We start from the raw sequence: 23,412 nt of genomic DNA on the forward strand, positions 1-23,412 counted from the left end.
ATTGAATATTGTAATAAGTTACTGTATTTTATACATTATAAATGGCTGACTTATTACTCTTTCTTTAACTTAAATCTACTTAAATAAAATTGAAAATGACAGAAACATATATGCAGATTTGTTGATATACAAAAATGGGCTTAAATATGAAATGTCTCCAGTCTAAATGAATATGAGAAAAGTGACTTGCCTGTGGTTATTTTTGCATAGCATGAATAGATTGCAAGTGCACTAAAGTCTGAATATATCATACTTGGCTATAAATATTAATATATTTGCAAAGGCTCAATAACTGCAACCAGACATTATGCTGCCTAGGACCATGCAGAGGTAATCCAATATGCCCCAACGTGATCATATTTCCTGCATATATCAAGTATTAAAAGTTGCTCAGATATTTACTATTTAAGCTTTGCAATTAGTTTTAGTTAATGGACACCGTGAAATGATATAACAAACATCTTATCTATCTGTGATGACACTGGAAACAGAAACCAGAAGCAGGATAAAAGAAGTAATCCAGTGTTATTGGTGTGTGTCAGGCAGGGAGATATTTTGTATAATATCTAAATAAAGCTGTCTGTCAGCATTCTCATTCATCACCATTCTGTCATCCATGCCTATGGGCACTCATAGGAATGGGAAAAATCCATTTTACACTTTTTAGGATTCATAATCAGCATCTTAAAGTGCCAATATTATTCCAAAAATAGATCTGATTCCTGTGAATATAGTCTGGGAGAATAGTCGCTAAATTAGTGCTACAATGTGCTAACAAACACATTTTAAAAAGCTTTAGGGTAAAGTTAACCAGTCAGTCAGTGGCTGTGGGCGGGGCTTTGTTAGTGTGACATCACATTAACAAGAGAATCAAAACAGCACGTCTAATGAGACTGATCTGGTTAAATGGGATTTAAAAAAGGAGGAGTGGGTGGCTTTTTTCATTGTAGGGTTCACACACTGCCAACACACATTTATGTCCAAATGGATTTTGCATAATATGTGCCCTTTAACTACAATTTCATTACATTTTAATTTGTTAGGATACAGAATTGACCTAAGGCAAATTGTTTTGTGAACTCGCAATATAGTGTTTCATGTGACTCGATCCAATAGGCTAACAGACATGTTATTTAGTGTGTTATGGCAACAAATAGAGTGGTGACAAAGCCAGGCCTCACAATGAAATTGCAGACTAAAACATTTTTTTATGTTTTCTCTTCAAAATCATCTAAGATAATAGTTTGCATGGAAGGATCCTCTATACCAAGCCTGCTCAGATCCTCTTTCACGGTTGGTTGATCCAGAGTGGAAATTTGCCAAACTATTTTGCCAGGAGTGTGTGTGAAAAGACTGGGAGACAAATTATGATGAAGCAGGACAGGAAGGGAGAGTCGAATAGAGAAGCAGGGCAAGAGAATAAAGAATGAGAAGAATTTAACAAGTTAAAACATGTACAGGAGGATCAAAAAATGTGCATGTTTCTGGTCTCCATTTTAATTCGCGCTGGCAGAGATGCCTCTTTATATCAATCATAGCCAAATAAATTTTATTTTGAAACACAATTGTTCTCTAAAGTGCTTGATTTTAGTAATGACAGATATTCTTTCTTAGAAAAACATATAAACTATCACTGTAAAAAAAAATGCAGCATTAAGTTAAAACAACTTAATTCAACCTAATATTTTAAGATTTGACTTATAAAAGTTGATTTAACTTAAAAACAAGTTGAAATTGTTTACCTTAATTTGTTAAGTTACATTAAAATATAAGTAGATTTTTTTTTACAGTGTACACATAATAGCAGGTAACACTGTTTAAAAAGGTGTAATTGGTTAACGCATGTTGCTTATTGATATGTCATGTTAGCTAATTAGCATAAGCATGAACGACTAAAGTTATGAGTGAAATCTTTTTGTAAAGTGTTACCAAAAAGTAAATCACACTTTTAAAGTAGAAATATGAAATCCTTATCATTTTAACTCATTTTAAAATGTAATACAGAATTTAAATTGAATTGAATCTGTCACAAGTCAACTGGGCAGTTGGGATAACTTATGAAAATACATATTCAAGGTGGACAGAAATTAAAAGTCACCAAGTGTCTTGAGAAGCTGGTTTAACTGGATTTTCCAACAAGTTATAAACATAGCAATCTGATCACATAAACAATGTTTACATGGTTGTGTGTAAGGAAGTTGTTATCAAATTAAATCTTAGTCAGATCATTCGATAAACGAAGATTTTGATTTTATGATTCTCAGGAAACACATCTTTGGTGTATTGATTACTATCAGCAAAACCATGGTTTTACTACACTAACATGGTTTAACTATGGTTTTTGCCAAAACCATGATTATTTTGTGGTTACCATGGTTTTACTACAGTAACCATGTTTTTTTATTGTAGTAAAACTATGGTTAATTTTTGTAAGAGCAAGTATGAGATTCAGAGGTAAAGGGGTAACACCATGGTCCTTGTTATATAAAATAAAATTGTTTGATCACCATATTCATATATTCATATAGAATCTGACAAAGTAGAATAATATATATATACAAATAAATATCCATCCATCCATCCATCCATCCATCCATTCATTCCATTCATTCACCCATATGTCTATCAACTTTAAACCAGCAATTTATTATTTACATTTACTATTCTATTTACTCTTAATAATAACGCTTACATTAACGTCATGTAATAACGCTTACATTAATGTCAAAAACTACACTTCAGTTGCTGCTTCTCGGTCGTAAACTATTTCACTTCATGCGGCAGAACAATCGACACATGACATAAAAAAACCGCGAGAGCGATTAGAAAGGACAGTTCTCGCGGTACTCTGACGTCATTCACCCATCGGTTAGCGCAGCGCCACCTAAAGTCGAACACACCTCATGTGTTTACATGGCGAAGGGAGGGCCTCGAGACAGTAGACGCGGAACTTTAGCGCAGAAAGTAGACACGATACTTTATTCAAGGATTATCGGAGGCAAATCTTCATCATTCTCTTGAGATATAACCTGTACATGACGCTATTTGGTATCGTCTGAAGTCTGAGAGTGAGTATATGAGCTGCACCGATCGCTTTAACACATCTGACAGCTAGAGTCCGAGCTACTGCAGCTAGCGAGGATAAGCTCTGTCTGTATTTAGATGGGTGGGCTTAATTCAACTGACCGAATAAAGTATTACTGTTTAGGACGGTAATAAATGTACATTTACTGTTGCTAGACTCCATATATTACATTTATAAATTCCGGGGTTTAAGCATGGGGTGTGTAGCTCCTATGTAGTTCTGCGTCGCTTTCGCGTAATGATGCAGATGCTGCATGTAAACTGCAGATCACATATTATATATAACTGTCTGGACCACAATGTCTGTGCGTGAAAGTTAGTCATCTTTACAAAGATATCGTACAGTATAAACAAGATGTCATTATTTTTTTCTGTTTCTCTGAAGTAAATGCATCGGTGTTGGTTATTGTGCTTGATGCATAAAGACGCATTTTATTTTTTAAGACTTTAGGTTTGCAGTTTGTTTTAAAGAGAGACGTTTTCAATCGTTTTACTCTCATATTTTGTTATGCATTTAAAAACAGCAGTGTGATATCAACTGGCAATTGCATTACACTTTTTTAGTACCTGGCTTGGAGTACTATTATGTAAATTCATAAATAGATACCATGAACTGTTTCGTGGTCTATAAAACATGTAAGTGCTATTTAAAAATAGTGCACTTTGAATAATTTATTACTAATAATTGTTTGTTAGTAATACAAAGATTATTAATAAATATTTTGTCTTCCTGACTAACTATTGACAGTGGCACATTGTTTTGCTTTTCACATATGCCACAATATTCATAACGCTGCATAATTTACTATAGTACAAATATAACAATAAGAGTAAAGCCTGCTCTGAAACTTAAAAAAAATGTTTACACTTAAAGTTTAAATTGCATTATATTACTATTATTACAAATTACAGTACAGTATGTAAGTACTAATAAAAACGAAACACAGTGTTTTGTAAACTCTGTTCACCATATGCTATATTAAGAACACTACAGCAAGACAATATTTGACGTTTTACTTTGTTGTTTTGAAAGTATATACTTATATCAAATTAGATGATTGCAACACACTTTACATTTTTGGGGACAATTTAAGTGGTACCAGAACTATAATAATTTTTTTCTAATAGCACATTAGGGCACCAAAGACAAACGTGTAAATTTTCCTCCCAATTAATTTACTGTGCAGGTCTTTATCTGAGCCTTTGTTTGCCTTTTTAGTTTTGCTGTATTTTGCACTTTATAGCACACACCATATACATTCTCATCTACATGTCTTCTGCTCGTCACAGTAAAGCGTTAACATGCCTCTTTAGATGATGCAATGAATGAACTGGCACGGTTTACCAATCCATTCTTGAGCTCATGCCACAATATCCATTACAGACAATCACATATGTGCTTGGAAAGCCCACGTATATTGGTTTGAAAAGCTCAAAATCCTTCCAATTTATTTTTGGGGAACATTGTTTTCTGATACATCTGTCGGCACATTGATAAGCAGTGACATTTCCTTGCATTTAATAACCAGGCTTATTTGCAAGTCCTTATGTACTGTAACATGATAGCTTCACTTGTTTCACATGGTTCAGCTTATTTCAGATGTATACCTTGAAAGCGACGAAGTTAAGCTTAAAATAAAATGTCAAATTGGCCCTACATATGACCTTAGTGTTTTAAAAAAAAAAACAGTAGGTAAATTGTCCGAAAAAAAAAAAACACTAACATTCTGGATTCAGATAGCAATAAAATAAAACACTGCTTCTTTCTCATTGGTAGTCACTCCCGAAAATCGCTCATAATTTGCATAAAGTTAAACATTTCTCAACTTTGTAGCGTGACATCTTTGGTGTATTGATTACTATCAGCAAAACCATGGTTTTACTACACTAACATGGTTTAACTATGGTTTTTGCCAAAACCATGATTATTTTGTGGTTACCATGGTTTTACTACAGTAACCATGTTTTTTTATTGTAGTAAAACTATGGTTAATTTTTGTAAGAGCAAGTATGAGATTCAGAGGTAAAGGGGTAACACCATGGTCCTTGTTATATAAAATAAAATTGTTTGATCACCATATTCATATATTCATATAGAATCTGACAAAGTAGAATAATATTCATTCATTCATTCATTCATTCCATTCATTTACACTTATTTCTATTAAACCAGCAATTTACTATTTACATTTACTATTCTATTTACTCTTAACGCTTACATTAATGTCAAAAACTACACTTCAGTTGCTGCTTCTCAAGCACATCGTCGTTAACTTTTTCACTTCATGCGGCAGAACAATCGGCACATGATATGAAAAAACCGCGAGAGCGATTAGAAAGGACAGTTCTCGCGGTACTCTGACGTCATTCACCCATCGGTTAGCGCAGCGCCACCTAAAGTCGAACACACCTCATGTGTTTACATGGCGAAGGGAGGGCCTCGAGACAGTAGACGCGGAACTTTAGCGCAGAAAGTAGACACGATACTTTATTCAAGGATTATCTGAGGCAAATGTTGCCTCAACATGAAAAGCTCAAAATCCTTCCAATTTATTTTTGGGGAACATTGTTTTCTGATACATCTGTCGGCACATTGATAAGCAGTGACATTTCCTTGCATTTAATAACCAGGCTTATTTGCAAGTCCTTATGTACTGTAACATGATAGCTTCACTTGTTTCACATGGTTCAGCTTATTTCAGATGTATACCTTGAAAGCGACGAAGTTAAGCTTAAAATAAAATGTCAAATTGGCCCTACATATGACCTTAGTGTTTTTAAAAAAAAAACAGTAGGTAAATTGTCCGAAAAAAAAAAACACTAACATTCTGGATTCAGATAGCAATAAAATAAAACACTGCTTCTTTCTCATTGGTAGTCACTCCCGAAAATCGCTCATAATTTGCATAAAGTTAAACATTTCTCAACTTTGTAGCGTGACTGGACATACCCCATCCAGTCACCAACGGTCATCGTCGCTCGTGACGTCGGAAGTCGGCAAGCTTCCATTGAAATCAATGAGATTGCGTTGCTCTGCTACTGCTAGTCGCTGATAGTCTGAATGCAGCTAAATAGAGTGAGATAGAGGGTCTCATGTTCATGGTTTGTAAATTTTTCTAAATGTAGGACAAAATAAAATAAAACTTAGAACATTCACACGGGGCGTAAGTGTTGACGCTTCCCGTTCACTTTTAGTGGGTGACGTCAAGCGTTGGCGAACTGAATTGTGGATCCGTCATTGAACATTTCTCAACTTTTCAAGCGGCAACGCAAACGTCAGCCAATCAGATTGCCTTATGCAAATAACCTAGGCAGAGCCATCCAATTACGTTTATGGAAGACTGGAGCATGTGCTCCGGCCACTGTGATTGGCTGTTGACCACGCTTCAGATAAACCTATTGTCAACGCTTACGTCCCCGTGTGAATGTGCCGTTAGAGAGAGTGCGCGTAATGCTAACTGTGAATGATGAATGACTGTACAGGTGAGGTTGTGTGGTTGAAATAGTTTGGGTGTGTGCAAATGCACACTGATCTTATGCCAACAAACACAGAAAAACAACAAAAAAGTAGGCTTGTTGCGATAGACAGTATAACCGGTGATATTGGGGGTTCAGCCTCTGACCGATTAGATCACTTGCCAACCGCGTCACTGTCTTCCACCATCATTTTGATTTTTTTCTTGTAATTAAATAATTTAGTTTCGTTAGAGAGAGCAAACACCAACAATTGAATGTGTGACTTCAGCGGACCTGAATGTGTGTCACAGCACATATGCAGTACAAGTGATTTCTCATACAAATGGTTACTTTACCAGACCGTCAGGGCAGCAATAATTTGCGTCATTTACAGGCCATTCATAAATTAAGGATAGAAAAGTGGCGAAATGTCTGTAGGCACGTGTAGACACGCAATAAACCGCGGGAATTTGTTGATTACCGACCGCGGTAAGAAAAAATCCAAACCGGCCCAACCCTAGTAGCACCTATGTAGAACCATACGGGGGATGATATACAGTAGCACCACTATAGCACCAGATATGGTTCTATATAGCACAATATGGTTCTATACAGGTGCTACATAGGTGTTATATGGCACTTAAAATGGTTCCCCTATGATTACGAGCCAGTGAACCACTTTTGGTGCTATTTTGCACTGTTTGTTTTTAGAGTGATAGTGGGTAACATATGGCGCTTTTCCATTGCATAGTACCCCACGGTTTAGTTTAGTTTGGGTCGGGTCAGCTCCCCTCACTTTGGCGTGGTTAGCTTTTCCATCGAGTTTAGTATCACTTCGGAGTGGGAGGGATTATAGGCGTGTCGTTATATTTACGCTGCCTACTGCTGTGACATCATACACGTGAGAGGGTTGTTGTACATTCCCATACATTCATTTATTTCTCAGTCTGCCACAAAATTAAAATTGGCCACCACAAACAGATGTTTGCACATCGCGATTATAACTACCTCTGTCTCACATGACAGTTTCTGTTCAAACACCGGACCCGTGGCGTCAGTCGACGGCGCTCCGCTGAGCCTCATTCAAGTTGCATTTAAGCATATATAATGCGGACGTGCACGTCGCGAATGTGCCGCCACAAACTGCAAGTCTGGAAAAAACTGTTATGGTGTCCCGGATTCTCAACTTGCGGATGTTTTTCATCGCTAAAAGGGTGTTTGGAAACTTATAGCAGAACACAGATAACAACATGTTTGCTTGAGACAGCGCAAGCTAGCAGTAAGCTAAAGCTTATATTTACATTATAGCGATGACGTGACGATTCTCTCAGACCAATCAGTGATCTACAGTGTTTTCGCGTCACGTTTGGTATCAGCTCGGGTCGCTGGAACCCCAACCGAGGTGGTACGAAAAAAGTATCGGGTACTACGTACTGCACCCAATGGAAAAGCTCCCAAAAGTAAGCTGACCCGACCCAAACTAAACTAAACCGTGGGGTACTATCCAATGGAAAAGCGCCATTACTGGCAACTAACAAGGCCTAATGGTAAGAGCTGACACTAACTTAACTTCAAACTTAATTGCTTAGTCTGTGCCAGAGTCTGCTTCACTGAGCAACATCACCAGGGAGAAAGAGAGAGGAAATGGAACCTGAACTCTGAGCCTAGCCAGTGTGTCTCTCATCAGATGTCTCTCCCCACCTGCCACCCAAGAGTAACGTCCTATTCAGGGAGTAGCTTGCGTTTGCAGCGGCGAAGGTTTAGCTATTGGTTGCATTCATGTTCAACTGCCTACAGCACATTTTGCAGGTGCTGCTCCTTCCTTGCCACTGTGATGAAGTCGGATGTGAGCTTGACGCCACGCTCAGCAGCACAGTCATTGACCACGTTCATTGCACGTACATTGACCCTGACTTTTGTGGAACGCAGCATTGGTCACCCATCCATCATGCGTTGTGGAGTGCTCCCAGTCGTTGGAAGGTCACTGCAGTATGCTCTTCACTATCTGCATTCAGAAACACAAGACACAGCTGCACAAAAACCCATGGTAGTCCCCTCGCTTGTGGTCAGTGACTTCTTTTGCGCACCTGACAAGTTCAGCACATAAATTGCCCAGGAGTGGTTGCTCGGTGTTGCCAGAAATGTAGTGGGACCATTGGCTGATGGATTCTTGTGGTAACAGGTTCCATTTCTCTCTCAGACATGTGAACAAGGTAACCTCTGGTGACTCCTCCTTCAGGTCTGTGAAAACCTGGTTCAGGAGGACCTCACCAAAGTGGTTCCAACACCCAGGCCAAAGCAGTGGTAGGCCCAGTGTGAGCTGTATGGCAATGCAGGCTGCTGTGAGATGGCCGGTGTTTGACGCAGTGGTGTCAAATGCGATGTTGACAACCTGGTCAGCACAGCACCAATCCTGCAGCAACTTGCATGTCAACCAGGCAATGATCACTCCACATGCCTCATTGGTCTGCTTCTTATACGCTGGGACACCAAGCAGTTTCAGCCACTCTGCATCTCCAACCACCACTGAAAGACGCTCCTCCAACTGGTATGATAGTAATATGTAATAATACATACTCAACAACACAGAAAAATCACCTCAAATAGAAAGATCAGCTCAGTTTTCTTGAGCTGTAGCATTGTTTACCTCAGATCTTGATGGCGACCATGGAGCACTGTTAACCACTTTATCCAACAAAAACAGATCTGCGGTGGCACCCCTAAATCGTCATGAACTGGAAAAATATTTTGCATGTGTTGTTTCTACATATATTGGAACACTTTTAGCACCCAGCCATATCAAAATTCAAGAATTGTGTGATGCGCTATTCTGTCAGGCTGATGAATAATCTCACCTTTAGCGCGAATAGTGACGAGCTCCCTGATATCCGCTTCGGTCCTGTTTGCCAGTTCTCATTAAGAAAGCAGTGCGGTTGATCCTAACCTGAATTTGACTCTGGCTGATTTTCACTTCACTCTGACTTCTCCCTTTGTTGCACTTGCCGGCAGAACCTTATTTCAGAGCCGTGTGGCTGTTTGGTCTTGTTGAAAGCTGATTTTACGTTAAAGTGAAACTCAAAGTGCTGTGGTTGTTGTGGAGATAAGCGATTGGAGATAGAAGTGAAGTTTATTAAAAAAAAAACTTTCAGTAAATGGTTTTGGGAGTTGGAGGGTCTCTGGTCCAATGGAGAAGTTATGGCTGTAAGATACTGTAACAGAGCTGTAGTTGGCCTCAGCCAAAAAAAAAACATCTGCCTGGAAGCTGACTGTAATACCTATACATTTCATTTTAAAATCTACATTTGTTTATTGTGTACCATTTTTTCCGGACTAAGTCACACTTTTTTCATAGTTGGGTGTCCTGGAACTTAAGTTCAGGTGTGACTTATATGTCAAAATTATTTCATATGAATCAAGAGAAACCATTACCGACTACAGCCGCATGAGTCCGCTCTATCCTGCTCCTGTATTTATGTAATTCAATGGATTCAGTGATGTGGAATGACTTTAGGACCTTTTTGAACTTAATGTGGCTTGTCGTGCTAATTTATGTTTATGTAATTTATTAAATGTCTGTTCTTCGGCTTGGATTTTGTGAAATAATTTTCTATATAAAAGCAACGATTGCATGTGACTCCTGTGGAATACAAAAGATGATATTTTGAAAAAACGTTGATAACCACAATAAAGAGCTACTACTATTACTACTAACCAAACATTGGCCCCTCATTGATTTTCATCATATGGACACAAAACACTGAGACATTTCTCAAAATATCTTCTTTTGTGTTCCACAGAAGAAAGAGTCAGGTGTTGAAAATAATTTTTATTTTTTTACAGAATGTTTGTCACTCACATTTATCACTGAAGCTTTACTTTTAAAAATTCAACTTATTTGGATTTGAAACTTTAATATTTGTAACTTTACAGATCTTCTATGTGCACATGCATATGACTCCTTTAACTTTTTAACCACTTAGTAGGGCTGCAAAATAAACAGAAGTGGAAAATGTCGCAAATATTATTACCGCAATATTCATACCGCAATAATATGCAATAACTAAATAACTGTAATACTTGGGCATGCATAGTAAAAGTTAAGGGCAGATAAAGCTAACAGAAATACTAGGGAGTGATGCTTTCTTTACCAAATAAGAATGTGAAACATTTATGTTAATTATTAAATTTTTTTAGTTTTTAAATATATCTGAATATATCATCATTATATAACATATTGCATATCGTATCATTTAGTAAGTTATTGCATATCACAGTTTTATTTAATATCGTGCAGCTCTACCACTAAGTGCTTTATAAACTTTATAAACACATTGCAAGCTTGCAGTATATTAAGTAAAATAAAATAGATAATACCAGATGAATATGAGAATAAATCTAAAACTTTTTCAATTCAGTCCTACTTATTTTTGAATAATTATTAAGCTGTATTAGAGTACTGTACTGTAATACTGTCACCTTGTGAATAGTGACAGATCATTTGTAACATATGAATAGTTGAAATATATATTTTTGTGTGATGTATTGTGATATTTTTATGTTTAAATCCACTTAGACTTTTAGAAAATCACCAGCACATTGACTGTTTAACTGAAAGCATGATCATGAGGTTGATTTAACACTGATCACTGTAATAGTTGGCTACAGTTGCCCAAAAGTGGATTCTTTACGTTGCTGCTTTGACTCCCACAGATTTTCAATAGTTCATAATTACATTTAAACTGTGCATAATTATATTAAGAAGGTTGTAATGGTCAGAGCCAAAACCTAATTTCATATGACGTGATTGTTGAGAAAGTTTGAGCCAACTGCAGGTGCCAGATAAAACCCACTTGGGTTAATGCAGTTTCTGCTCTGTTTGAATGCTTCTGCAGCGCTCCCAGCCAAAGTCCCGCTGTCCTAAGCCCCAGAGACCAAAGTCCCATCATTCTGCAATGTCACGCACAGGCGCTCATCCCAATTAGCATGTAATGCTCTCGCTCTTATTATGTTCTGCTGAATCAGGACCTCAATCAAACGGTAGTCAATACTGCAAAATGGACAGATGTCTCATCCTGTCTCCGCAGAGCATTTGGCTTACCTTCTGAAGAACAAAAAACAGCACTGAGGAATAGCTCGCCATTCACCGTCTGCTTACAGTTTGATTTATGTGAAATAATAAGTTGGTAGTTTTCAATAGAAAATGAACAGATGCTGGTTCAGGAGGGGTTTGGTATATTGACAGAAGAACAGAGCAAATTTCATGTCTCAAAATCTGGAGAACTAGGGTAAATAAAAGCCTTCAAAATGAAAACTCTGCACATCAATAACATTATGTATGTACTACAATACAGTTTTCAAGTCTAAAGTGTTAGATTCTTTTGATCACTGTTTTTTGTATTATTTAACTGTCAATATTATTTCTGTTTTTTTATTTTGTATATTTAAAGTCAAACTCAAAACCCACAGTAATGATCAATAATTGTAATTTATTGAAAGTAAAGATGCACCGATATATCGGCCAATAATCAGTATAGGTCGACAAAGGCAAATTTTCACACTTGGCTATCAGTTGATATTTTAAAAACAGCCAATAGTCATGGCTGATATCCACCTGTCAATCAAAAGAAAACAGAAAAATGCAATTAATTTGTGCTCTGTTTATAAAAATATAAAGAAACATTACTAGTTTAACGCTCAGTATTAATTGTCATTATGAACAAATAAATTAATGCAAGTATAGTGGGCTATAAACTGGTAGAAAATGATAGTAAACTGCAGTAGAAGTTTGTCAATCGGTAGAGATTTTTGACTATCATCTCTATAGAGGTTACGCGCCCACATCACATTGCTGTGTACATGGTCACGAAAACTAAAAAGCACCTCAGTTTTAAAACAAGTTATTTTGAGCCATTGAAACACAAACAACAATGCTTTGTGAATGCGCTATCTTTGTGTGAAAGGAGCGCGCAAGTCATTGAGCTTGTGAGCATTTTTGCCGCTTTTTTGTCTTGAATACACATACGTCAAAATTCACGGTCTTTGCAAGTATCCTCATAAACACGACCATTAAGGTCTTAAGAGAAAGTACACAGCTATAAGAGAAAATGCATGTTGAACAGTATATTGGATCAGACGTTAGTCTTAAAGGGGAAGTTACCTAATTTTGCTCCTGTCTGTCACTTATGTTTTTGTGAAAATCTCTCACTACTCTTGACTAAATATTTATTTTAATAACATAAAAACCTTATTTAAAGATACAAAAAGTTACCTTAATACATATCGTTATAATGATACAAAATTAATCCTATTGTGATATAAAATTTTGGTCATATCGCACACCCCTTAATGCAAGTTAATATAACCCCCAAACTACTGAAGGTTTGGTGGCTATATTTACTGCATTAATTTATTCATTCATAAAATGACCATTAATATTGACCGTTACACTGATGTTTCTTTAAAAAAAGTATATATATTATTTATTTAATATTTATATCTTGCACTTGATGATACGACATTGTGTTATAATTTGACAATAAATGATTTGATTCTTTAAAAAAAACTGTTGAATTGATAAAAAAAATCACAATGAGCAATCTTATCGCTCTGTTAAGAATTTACTGATTAAATGATTGAGTCAGAGCAAGTGATTCAATGATTCAGTGATCCTTTTGAAGTGAAGTGATTAAACTGTTCACATCTAAAGTCACATAAGCCAGAAACTGTGCTTGTGTGACTAACGGCAGACTTTAGCATAGAATTTTGGAAATGACTGTCAAGACTTTCTGGGGTGGTTTCCCGGACAGGGATTATCTTAAGCCAGGACTAGGCCTTAGTTTAATTAGAAAATATAATTAGTTTTTACAACCATGCCTTACTAAAAACATTACTTGTGTGGCAAAACAAAGGGCACTTTTGGATATGTTAGTGCAAGTTTTTTTTTTTTTTTTTGGTCGGCTCTTACATTTATTTTAGTCTAGGACTAGTCTAATCCCTTTCCAGGATTCGCCCCTCTGTGTATTTGTGTATAAACCTGTTGTAAAAGGGCACACTGTTTAAGACCATTACAAAAATGCAAATTACAAATTTTTGCTGCCACGGTAGTTTCAAAGGATATACAACTATATTTGCACAGTTTTTAACACAGTATTCACATATTTTGCCCCACAAGACATCATTTACTTTGTACTGTGTGTATTGTATTTATAGACTAAATGTGTCAACACATTTTGTTTCTATTTATCTTTAAATTATCAGTATTTTAAATTGATATTTTAGTTTGTTGAAGTTGAATTTTTGTAAGATAATGTATATTAAATGTCTGCATTCACTAATCTTCCTTAATTCCAATTTAACAATTCATAAAAATGTGTAATCTCTACTTCTAATTATGGCTGGGCGGTATATCGGATTTAGGGGATATATCGATATCGTTTCCCGAAACTCTTTGACGCTTGGATGCGCCTCATGAATGTTATTTTAAAAAAACTTCTAAAAAAAAAACAGATAGGGAGTCCACTGGTGTCAGCCTACACTGTGTACGGACAGCAGTGTATGTGTAAGGGATTTACTGCAGTACAGATCCATGACTTGGTCACGCTCTGTTGAAGTAGATTTTGAAAGGCTTGTGTGCTCAACAGTGCAGAATGTTAAAAAGAGAAGTATACTGTACATGGGCACTTTGCAATAAGGTTGTATTAGTAAACATTAGTAAGTGCATTAACTAGCATGAACAAAATAACAATATAGTTTTTCAGCATGTATTAAAGCTTCTTATTGAGCTTTTCTAATTTTTAAATAAATAATTAACTTTCACACAGTAATGTGTAATATGTAGGATTGGCGATGGATGATTTTTTATCTTTTAGTACATTGCCCTTAAATATGTCTCCAGTAATTTAATTTTGTAATAATTGAGGTTCTGAATTAAGCTGTTATTTGGGTTGTAAAATCTCTCTCTTTCTTTTTGCAGTATGTACCGCTTTCGGGCACTGACAGCTGCCACCATTGGTATGGTGCAGTTGTCAAGACGACATCATAGCAGTGCGTTCCGTTCATATCAGCGGCGTAGAGTAATGTTGGCCGCCCTGGCGGGCGTGACGGGCATCACGGCCAGTGCTGGACTTCTGTGGACGAGGTAAATACATACAGCACCATACAAATCTTTCAGACATATTACAGCGACTGCAATTTCTATATATGATTTTTATTTAATGGTATTATTACAATAATGAATACAAATTCAGACAAATGTGCGCACATGAAGAAAAACTTCAGCAGATGGCCAATTAAGCAGAATACCAGTATAATACAAAAATCAGCAGACAATCTGGGTCGAAACGGTGTGTATTGATTACACATGCTGTTTTGATTATTTTATTAATGTGATGTCACACAAACAAAGCCCTGCCTATGGCCACTGACTGACTGGTTAATTTTACCCAAAAGCTTTTCTAAATGTATTTGTTAGCATGTTGTAGTGCTAATGCGGCTAAAGATACTATAGTCTCATACTGTGTTCACAGGAATCAGATCTATTTTTAACCAAAAGTGCTCACTGTTTGTTATTAAGGGAGTGAGGAGATGTACCTCATTTGCATTTAAAGGTACACACATGAAAACAGCACATCTGGGCATTTTTGACATGCAATAGACTAGGGCTGCACGATTCGGAGAAAAAATCTAATTGCGATTTTTCTGATAAAAATTGCGATTCGCGATTTAAAGTGCGATTCATTAGTATATAATAAAAGAGCTACATCCAGGCTTGTTGTGGTGGTTTTAATAGCACCAAAGAAAGATGCTGTGCTACTGTTTATTTAAAACCTCTTAAACATTGTACCAAGTTGTCTGCAGGACTTTGCTCTTCTGCAGACAAACTTTTTTTTTATCTAAGAACATTAAAATACAATTTAACAAAAATTTATTGAAAGTTTTATTTAAAATAACATATAGGCCAATGTATTTTGGCTGTCACTACAACAATGCTTCTGACAAGCAAATGTTTAGTTTTTTCTTTTAATCATAAGACTATACTCATCTTGTTTTACTTTTCAGGCATCTGTAATAAATGTAAATATATTAGTTATTAGAATCTATGATTTAACATAAGCAAAAAATACAAATAAAACACTGCACAGTCCTCACTGTAGGATTTTAAATGTGGAGCTGCAGAAGCTTGTTCAGTTAAGATTAAGGAGTGATTTTAATTTTTGGTGTGTAATAAACATTTCTGACACAGAAAGCACCAGGTTACTGTCTGTCACTTTAAGACACAAGACAGCTTTAAAACTGCTCTGCTTCAATATACTGATAAACATCCAGCTGTTTATGTTCACTTAGACAAGAAAGAAAACTTAAGTTTAGTGATCACGCGTGTGCTGACTGCTCTCTGTGTGCGCGCTTCATGAACCCTCGTGCCTGTAAATATTCAAAGTGGTGCAGATGTGCGGGTGCAAGAAAGTATAATGTACCTCTTTCGTCTGCTGTGTTCCGGGCTATAAACCTGCTTATAGTCTGATGAGGCGCTTGTCATTGTTTGCGATGCATGACGAGAAACGGACGTATATACCTTTCTTTAACCTGTTAATCCTAACAGCCGTTTTCAGGCAAAATCATGAAATTGACATGCCCACACTAAAACTGTTGTAGTTCCTAAACCTTTTGACCTACAGACACAATTTTGATATCTTTATAAAGAAGACACTTGGGACTTTACTTCCCAGTTATCAGAATTCAGATATGTAAAAAAAACAAAAAGTTATAGACACTGAAGTTTGGTGAAAAAAAATTATTAACATTAAACATGTTTTTATTTTATTAATAATGTCATATTAAATGTGCCATACCAACCTAAAAACAACATAGACTGAAGGGCACATGTCTGACCAATCTATGTTTCAAATTTGAAGATGATATGATAAAAAATAAGGTTCCTGTAAGCTTTGATCTTCACCATGGCACATTTTCAAAAATGTCTACTGGGAGGCCTCAAAACACCAAATGGTAAGTTGTATAAAAAGATGTAATAGTGCAATGTAGATGTACCACATCTAGTAAACCTTCATTATTTGCAGTTTTTAAAATAATACACACAAAATAAATTATGTTTTATGAATTTTTTATTTTTACAAAAACAATAAAAGTGCCCATATTTACACTAAATATTTATGTTGAAAAAATCTTAAAAAAAAAAAAAAATCTTTAGCATATATATTTACTATTTACAATTTAAACACAATGTTAATCAACAGATTACACGTGTTTCCCCTGGTCATGCCAGTCATTGTAACAGGAGCGTTTTGGCTGAAAGCACAGTCCCACCCCACATGCTGAACACATAACGGGAGTCTTTTGTTTGCATAGTCTGCACTTACGTCTTCCTTTTGTGCTGTCTGGAGTAATGTACTTTGCCAAGTGCAAACCATTTGAAGGTGCAGGTGCAGGTGGAGGAACATTTTCATCCTGAGACACCAAGTCAACCAGTTCCATAAATAGAGTCTCTCGAAAGATCTTCTGTGTCATTGGCTTTTGATGTTTCATCAGGGCCATCTGACAGTGAATGATGAAGGCGTTCACAACAGCCAAATCCACAAAGTGATAAAAAAATGTCCGGTACCACCTTCTGGTCTTCTGCGAGACTGTGTAATAGCCGACTAATGCATCAGATACGTCCACGCCACCCATGTATCTGGTAAAAAAAGCAAATCATACATGTTACAACCAAAAACATACCTGACAGTAAATACATAAAACATACACAATAATGCAGTAACTTATGCAATACAATTGAATAAATTAGACAAACCTGTTGTAGTCTGCTACTGCATCTGGAACTGGAACATCCAGTCTGCTCCATTGGCCATCAGCAGCCTTCACCCTCCTCCGCACAGTGCCCCCACTAGTACCTCTGTGTATGGCGGAGCACATCTGTACTTCCCGTGTGTCCTTCCACTCAACAAACACCAAGATGTCATTCCTTATCCATCTTTGAGTGCCACGTGGAGAATTTCTGGGCAGCTTATTTTCACAAGTCTTTGGGTATCCCACTCTGTTAGACCGCACAGTTCCACAGGCCCAGATGTTCTTTTGGAAGAGGTCTCTAAATAGTGCTGGACTTGTGTAAAAGTTGTCCACAAACAGTTTGTAGCCACCTCCCAACAGCTTTACATCCACAAGGGCCATTACAGACTCGTAACTAAGCCCTTTGCTCTGCGTGCACTGTGATGCAGGTTTTATTTTCAATAATATTGAATGTAACGTAGCCATACAGCAGATCAAAATAGTAGTCAGCCACACAGCACTGGGTGAACTTTATTTTCAATAATATTGAATGTAACGTAGCCATACAGCAGATCAAAATAATTGTTAGCCATACAGAACTGATAAAAAAAGGCTACAACACAGTTATCATAGAGACTTGTCCCCAATAACAATATTAGTTTATTTTATTATTTGCTACACAATGACTTCTCATAACAACATTCACTAACAACATAAGTTATATTGTATACGCTATTTACGGTATGTAAAAGCAGAGAGATATGCAGATATAAAATATATATAAAAAACTTACCGAACTAGAATGGATTCTTCCTCATCTGAAGAAGAGTCATCGCTGATTCCGTCCTCAAAGACATTCTCGTCGTCACTGTCGCCATCTCCAAGGAGCTCGTGCAAAACATCTTCCGGAAAAAAAATCTTCTTTGAAGGATGCATGTCCAAACGCTGGATATCCGATTTATTTGCAAACGCAAACAGACGCAACAAACCGCTAGCAAAAAGCCAAGGGAATGTAAACAAAGAAGACGCGGCTCGCCGTGGATGACAGGTATGCTGGATGACAACTCGCCCAAACAACGCAGACAGCAACAAGTTGTGAATGAAATAATCGTCACTTCACGCAGAAGATAAGCAACCCGCATATCAATGGAATCGTCTGACTATTGGCTAAATGTTCTGTATGACGAAATATTTCTGCAAGCTCATTGGCTGGCTGTGGAACGATAAAAAGATAGGTTGTGCAAATGAAAACGTCACCACAGTGGGCGTGACTGTTTTGTTATTTTGGTTATGTACTGCCTTATTTTAGTAAAGTTTCGTTTATGGATGGACTCATTTTAAACGTAAGACTCTAATGTATCCGATTCTATGGAGTTTTAACACGTTTGTACAACGCTGCGTGCATATTTTATTGAAAAGCAACAATGGCGGATGGTTCTCTTCTAAGACATCGGACGTAAACAACGGAGAATATATCAATATTTCTCAGATTTGTTACTTTTGTAGACTACTAATGCAAGTTGATGTCATACTGGGAACGCTTGGCAAAAATAATTTTCAAACATGAGACCGGATGGACTTAGGACTCACGCGCAATTTTTAAACAAAGGTATGTTGTCCCGTTATGATTTTCCATGTTCTCGTTTGCAGTCCTTGCACAAATAAATGCACAGCGAATGCTACAGCATTTATTTTATAAAATAGTGCTCGGATATCACAAGTAAACCCTTAGACCTTTTGAATGATATGCTGGTTGTTAAGATTTAGACCGTTCTTGTGCAGTAGATTACATAGTGAATGTAAATGTTTGTAAACAAAGACGTGCGGGCCCGCGAGCGTGGCCCGACCGGCATAACAGGTTAAGTCCAACATTACACAAAAGGGAAATGTTTTCGCGCATTTCTGTCCTTTCATTTGCCGGTTAATGAGTTATAATGGGTTTTTAAAATGACTGAATCCAAAACCTGCCAACTTCATGACATTCCGCGTTGTGCAGTTAATTCTATTAGTATGCATTTCGCGATTCTGTTGGTGTTTTCCGCATCGCGGAAATCATATGGCCGTACACTTTGTTGAGGAGTTGAACTGCTGCTCGCTCATGTTTTCCTAATGGTGTTATCTGACGTGTAGTCAGCACCTCAGTGTTAATGCACTCTATTGGTTTAAACTGCATCAAACGTAAAATGCGCATGAAGCGAACTGTCAAAAACTGCGTACTAGATGATTGTTATATTTGATAGTTTTGAATCGAAAAAAATCGCAGCTCTTGCGATTCGGAAATCGCATCCATTCACATCGCGATTTCGGTTCAAAAACGATTAATCGTGCAGCCCTACAATAGACCAATTTAGAGTAGACGTCACAGTTACGCCACTGCAAGCTGCGCGCGCAATGCGGTTGCAGAAAAACAGTGGAAATGAATTAGACACGAGTGAAAAGAGCAAGATAACTCACTGGAAAATGTCCGGTTGTGCTGTTAAGTGTCAGAATAAGAATGCCAAAAAAGATGGCTTTCATTTTTATAGAATACTATCGTCAAAAGACATCATTTGAAGATAAACGTAGGTGTTTATGATTACAATAAGCCCTTAAACGGACAGAATGGAGCAAGGAAATCATCTGGAAATCTTTTAATAATTAGAATAGAAAATAAGGAGAGAAGATGTCCGGTGTTCTGTCGAAGTCTGTTCCCTCCATGTGTTTCTTATAGCGTTTTTATCATGTTACAATTATAATTTATTAAGGAAGAAATAATAAAAAACAGGAAAATTATGAAATATTTAATAAACGCTATTATATATAATACATGATAGTATTGCTTTTACATGTACTTTAGCGATTCAGACTGTAAAAATATTTGATTTAGCAAAAAAGAACAATACATATACATTACATACATGCATATCAGTAGCCAAGCCATTTAAACTTTTGATCTATCTAAAAAAAATAAACGTAATGTGATTAAAACGCTATAAGAAACATTGCACTAAAGGGATACATAAAGGAATCAGACTTCGACAGAACACCGGATCCATAAAAATCACGGTTTAATGCTAAAACACTTCACAACCCTACTGCGGAGCAGTCACTTTCTGCAACCAGTTTGGCTCCGCCCACAAAAAACGTCATCTCTGTTTGCAAACACGAAATTGGTCTATAACAAATGATCTGTGGGGTATTTTAAGCTGAAACTTGACAGACATATTCTAGGCACACCTGAGACTTATATTACATCTTGTAAAAATAATAGGTGCCCTTTAAAGGACCTTTAAACGCATTGAATAAATTACATACTTCCCCGTTAACACAAATGTCTTTCGAGAGCTCATATGTTCAGATAATCATCTGCAGTCTTGTTGAAGTCTGGTTGAATCCAGTGTGGTATGTGTGTATGAGTAAAGGTGCTGATATATGAGCCATATTGTGAAATGCGTTTGGGAAGAGATCTATAGAATGGTGGATTTATAGGATGAGGTGGCATTTTCAGATGCACTAATTTTCCTTGCGTGTCATTAAATTGAGTTATTAGACACTTCTTCAAACACACATCCCATTGAATCAAAGGCTTGTCTTTTTTCAATTACTGCTTTGTGTCCTGATGATATTGACCTGGCTGCACCGTTTATAGACTTTTAGTATGAGGAACACATCGATAAAATAGACAAATATACACACTTCAATAACAGATTTAATCCTCCCATACAATTTTACGTTACGACTACAAGATTAAAAATGTGCCTTAAAGTCAACAATAGACCTTATTTTGCTGATTTTATTTCAAATGTATTTAACACACTCTTACTCACTCTGTCCTGGTTGACAGAGCACATGCGGAGGCGGGGTCTTCAGTCAAGCATGATGAGCAGATGCGGGAGGAGGAGCGGCTAAATGATGCGGCAGCAGAGGAGGCGGAGTCAGACAGCGCAATTGAGACGAGTAGCGGGGAGGGGGATGAGGAGGCGGGATCAGAAGGGAAGAAGAAGAAACAGCGAGTCGGCTTTCGTGACCGCAAGGTAATCAGTGTGTTTGTATCGTGTAAAATCTCTTTGCCATGAGGTCGATCCCATCCCATCCAAAGTGCAAATGAGACACGTGGCCTCTTCACATCTCATCGCCCGGCAAATCACAGCGTTGAAATGAATCTGCATATTTCTGTGAAGTGAATTTCATGTGATATGCCATCAGGAGAAAGGTGGCAGAGCAACAATAGCTGAGTTAATGAATCACAGCAGAAATGAACTGTGGGGATATGAAAGACGGCACCTGGAACAAGCAAATTTTTGAGTAAAGGGAACGAGAGATTGAGAAATTTTGTCAAATTTGTCATGCTGTTGTTTGTTAAGTAGCTTATATGAAGTTGCATATTGTTTGACCAATACAATGGACTACTTTTCCAGTCAAGCACATTATTTTATATGATGGTGTAGCACAAAGCATATAAAAGGGTTAACCTATGGTTGCTGTGACCCTCTTTTAAACTAATACTTTGTTAAATGAAGCTTTACCAGTTAAATGAGGTCTGTACCCTGGGTTATCATCTCTTTAAACTCAGGGTTAAGTGCATTGTAAAACTATCTATGAGTCTGAGAGATGTTGGAAACTGGCGGGAAAAAACTAAATTACAATTGACTTTTGGTGTAAGTCCCCTTCACTTGCATTCTAAATGGATATCAGGGAAAAAACGAATGAAGTGAAAGTGTAAGACATGACCCATTGATATGGATGTTTTTTGTTTTTTTCTACTTGTGTACTTAGAATATCCCAAAAGAATCCAAAGAATTTCCTGTTTTAAATAATGGCTCGTCCCTTGTCTCCCTTGTAATTATCGGCCTATTAATAACTTAATATCCATGCTATTCTCAGTTTCCAGGTGCAGAAACTTTAGGCAACACAAGTGAACAAATGTGGAAGTACCGGTTACGAACATCTAACAATCAACCTGATACAGTACAATCCAAATAATTCCCACAGCAAATTTGGAGTCTCTTTCTATAACCCGCTATGGCCAGCAACAGTCCAAATTTCTACTTATGCTTTTAATTATAACTCTGATGTGTTGAGGTTGTATCTTCGCCATACATATGCGTATTGACGCGAAACTTGGTACATGTGATGGCAGTCAGGTTTAGTGGTCAGACGAATGTTTTACATGCCCATAACTTTGGCTCTGGTCAACATATTTTCATGGGACCAAACATGCCTGGTTTCCCCTTATGATTAGTCCAGCGCAGCAAAATAGTACTTAAAAAACACGTGGGAAATACCTACAACGTTATTCCAATTTTATATATTTAACTCAAAATTACTGTAGGAGAAACAATACAATAGCTTCTAAACAACAAACTCTATTCATGGCACATTCAAATTTCGATTAGATATGGCCAAAAATTAAAAAGTTACATTCATTTTTTATGTATTTGAGGATGTATCTTCGCCAAACTTATGCATATTGACACGACACTTGATACTTGTAATCGCATTTAGGAACTGAGGCTGCCTAGTGGTGAGAAAAATGTTTAAAAAATGGGATCAGAAAGAACGGGACCTTTAAAGGAACAGTATGTAGGATTGTGGCCAAAACTGGTACTGCAATCACACAACTGGTGGCCAATACACAAAATGACAACATAAACATCAGTTGAGGGCTGCAACTACACTTTTTAAATGACAATATCCTGGCCAGACCACTGTTGTCAGTGATATATAAGTATTTGAAATGAAAATGATTTCTTAATGTCTAGAGACATATCAGGGCCATTTTATGATTAATTGATATAAATTTCTTACATACTGTTCCTTTAAGCTTCACCTTTGTTATTGTGTTATTGTTTAATAGCGGCCTCTAGTGGTGAAAATGTACATATTATGCCTTTAATACACTTCCACACCCAAAGGATTATCTTTGAGCGACTATCACTGCCTGTAACCGTATCATATTTGTGTTTTCTTGTTTTGAGGTTTATTTAGTTTGTTTCGTACAATGTGATGCACTTTTATCGATAAAGGTCGTACAATTTATCAGCATAATTGGCTTTGGCGTTTTCATGTTGTTGAGAACCATTACAGCCACAGTACATAGTACAGCCAATA

General features: G+C 36.8%; 1 protein-coding gene across 1 annotated transcript in view; it reads left to right on the plus strand.

Moving 5' to 3' along the window:
* The first annotated feature begins 2,901 nt into the window (after positions 1 to 2,901).
* Positions 2,902 to 23,412, plus strand: part of micu1 (mitochondrial calcium uptake 1) — a 70,521-nt gene continuing 50,010 nt past the window's right edge. The window contains exons 1-3 of the mRNA XM_065251099.1: positions 2,902 to 3,068; positions 14,513 to 14,677; positions 21,146 to 21,335. Of these exons, the coding sequence (XP_065107171.1) occupies positions 14,514 to 14,677; positions 21,146 to 21,335 (354 nt within the window). The 5' untranslated portion in view covers positions 2,902 to 3,068; position 14,513. The remainder of the gene's footprint in view (positions 3,069 to 14,512; positions 14,678 to 21,145; positions 21,336 to 23,412) is intronic.

Source organism: Paramisgurnus dabryanus, chromosome 20 (assembly GCF_030506205.2).
Source record: "Paramisgurnus dabryanus chromosome 20, PD_genome_1.1, whole genome shotgun sequence".
In the NCBI taxonomy this organism is placed as follows: Eukaryota; Metazoa; Chordata; class Actinopteri; order Cypriniformes; family Cobitidae; genus Paramisgurnus; species Paramisgurnus dabryanus.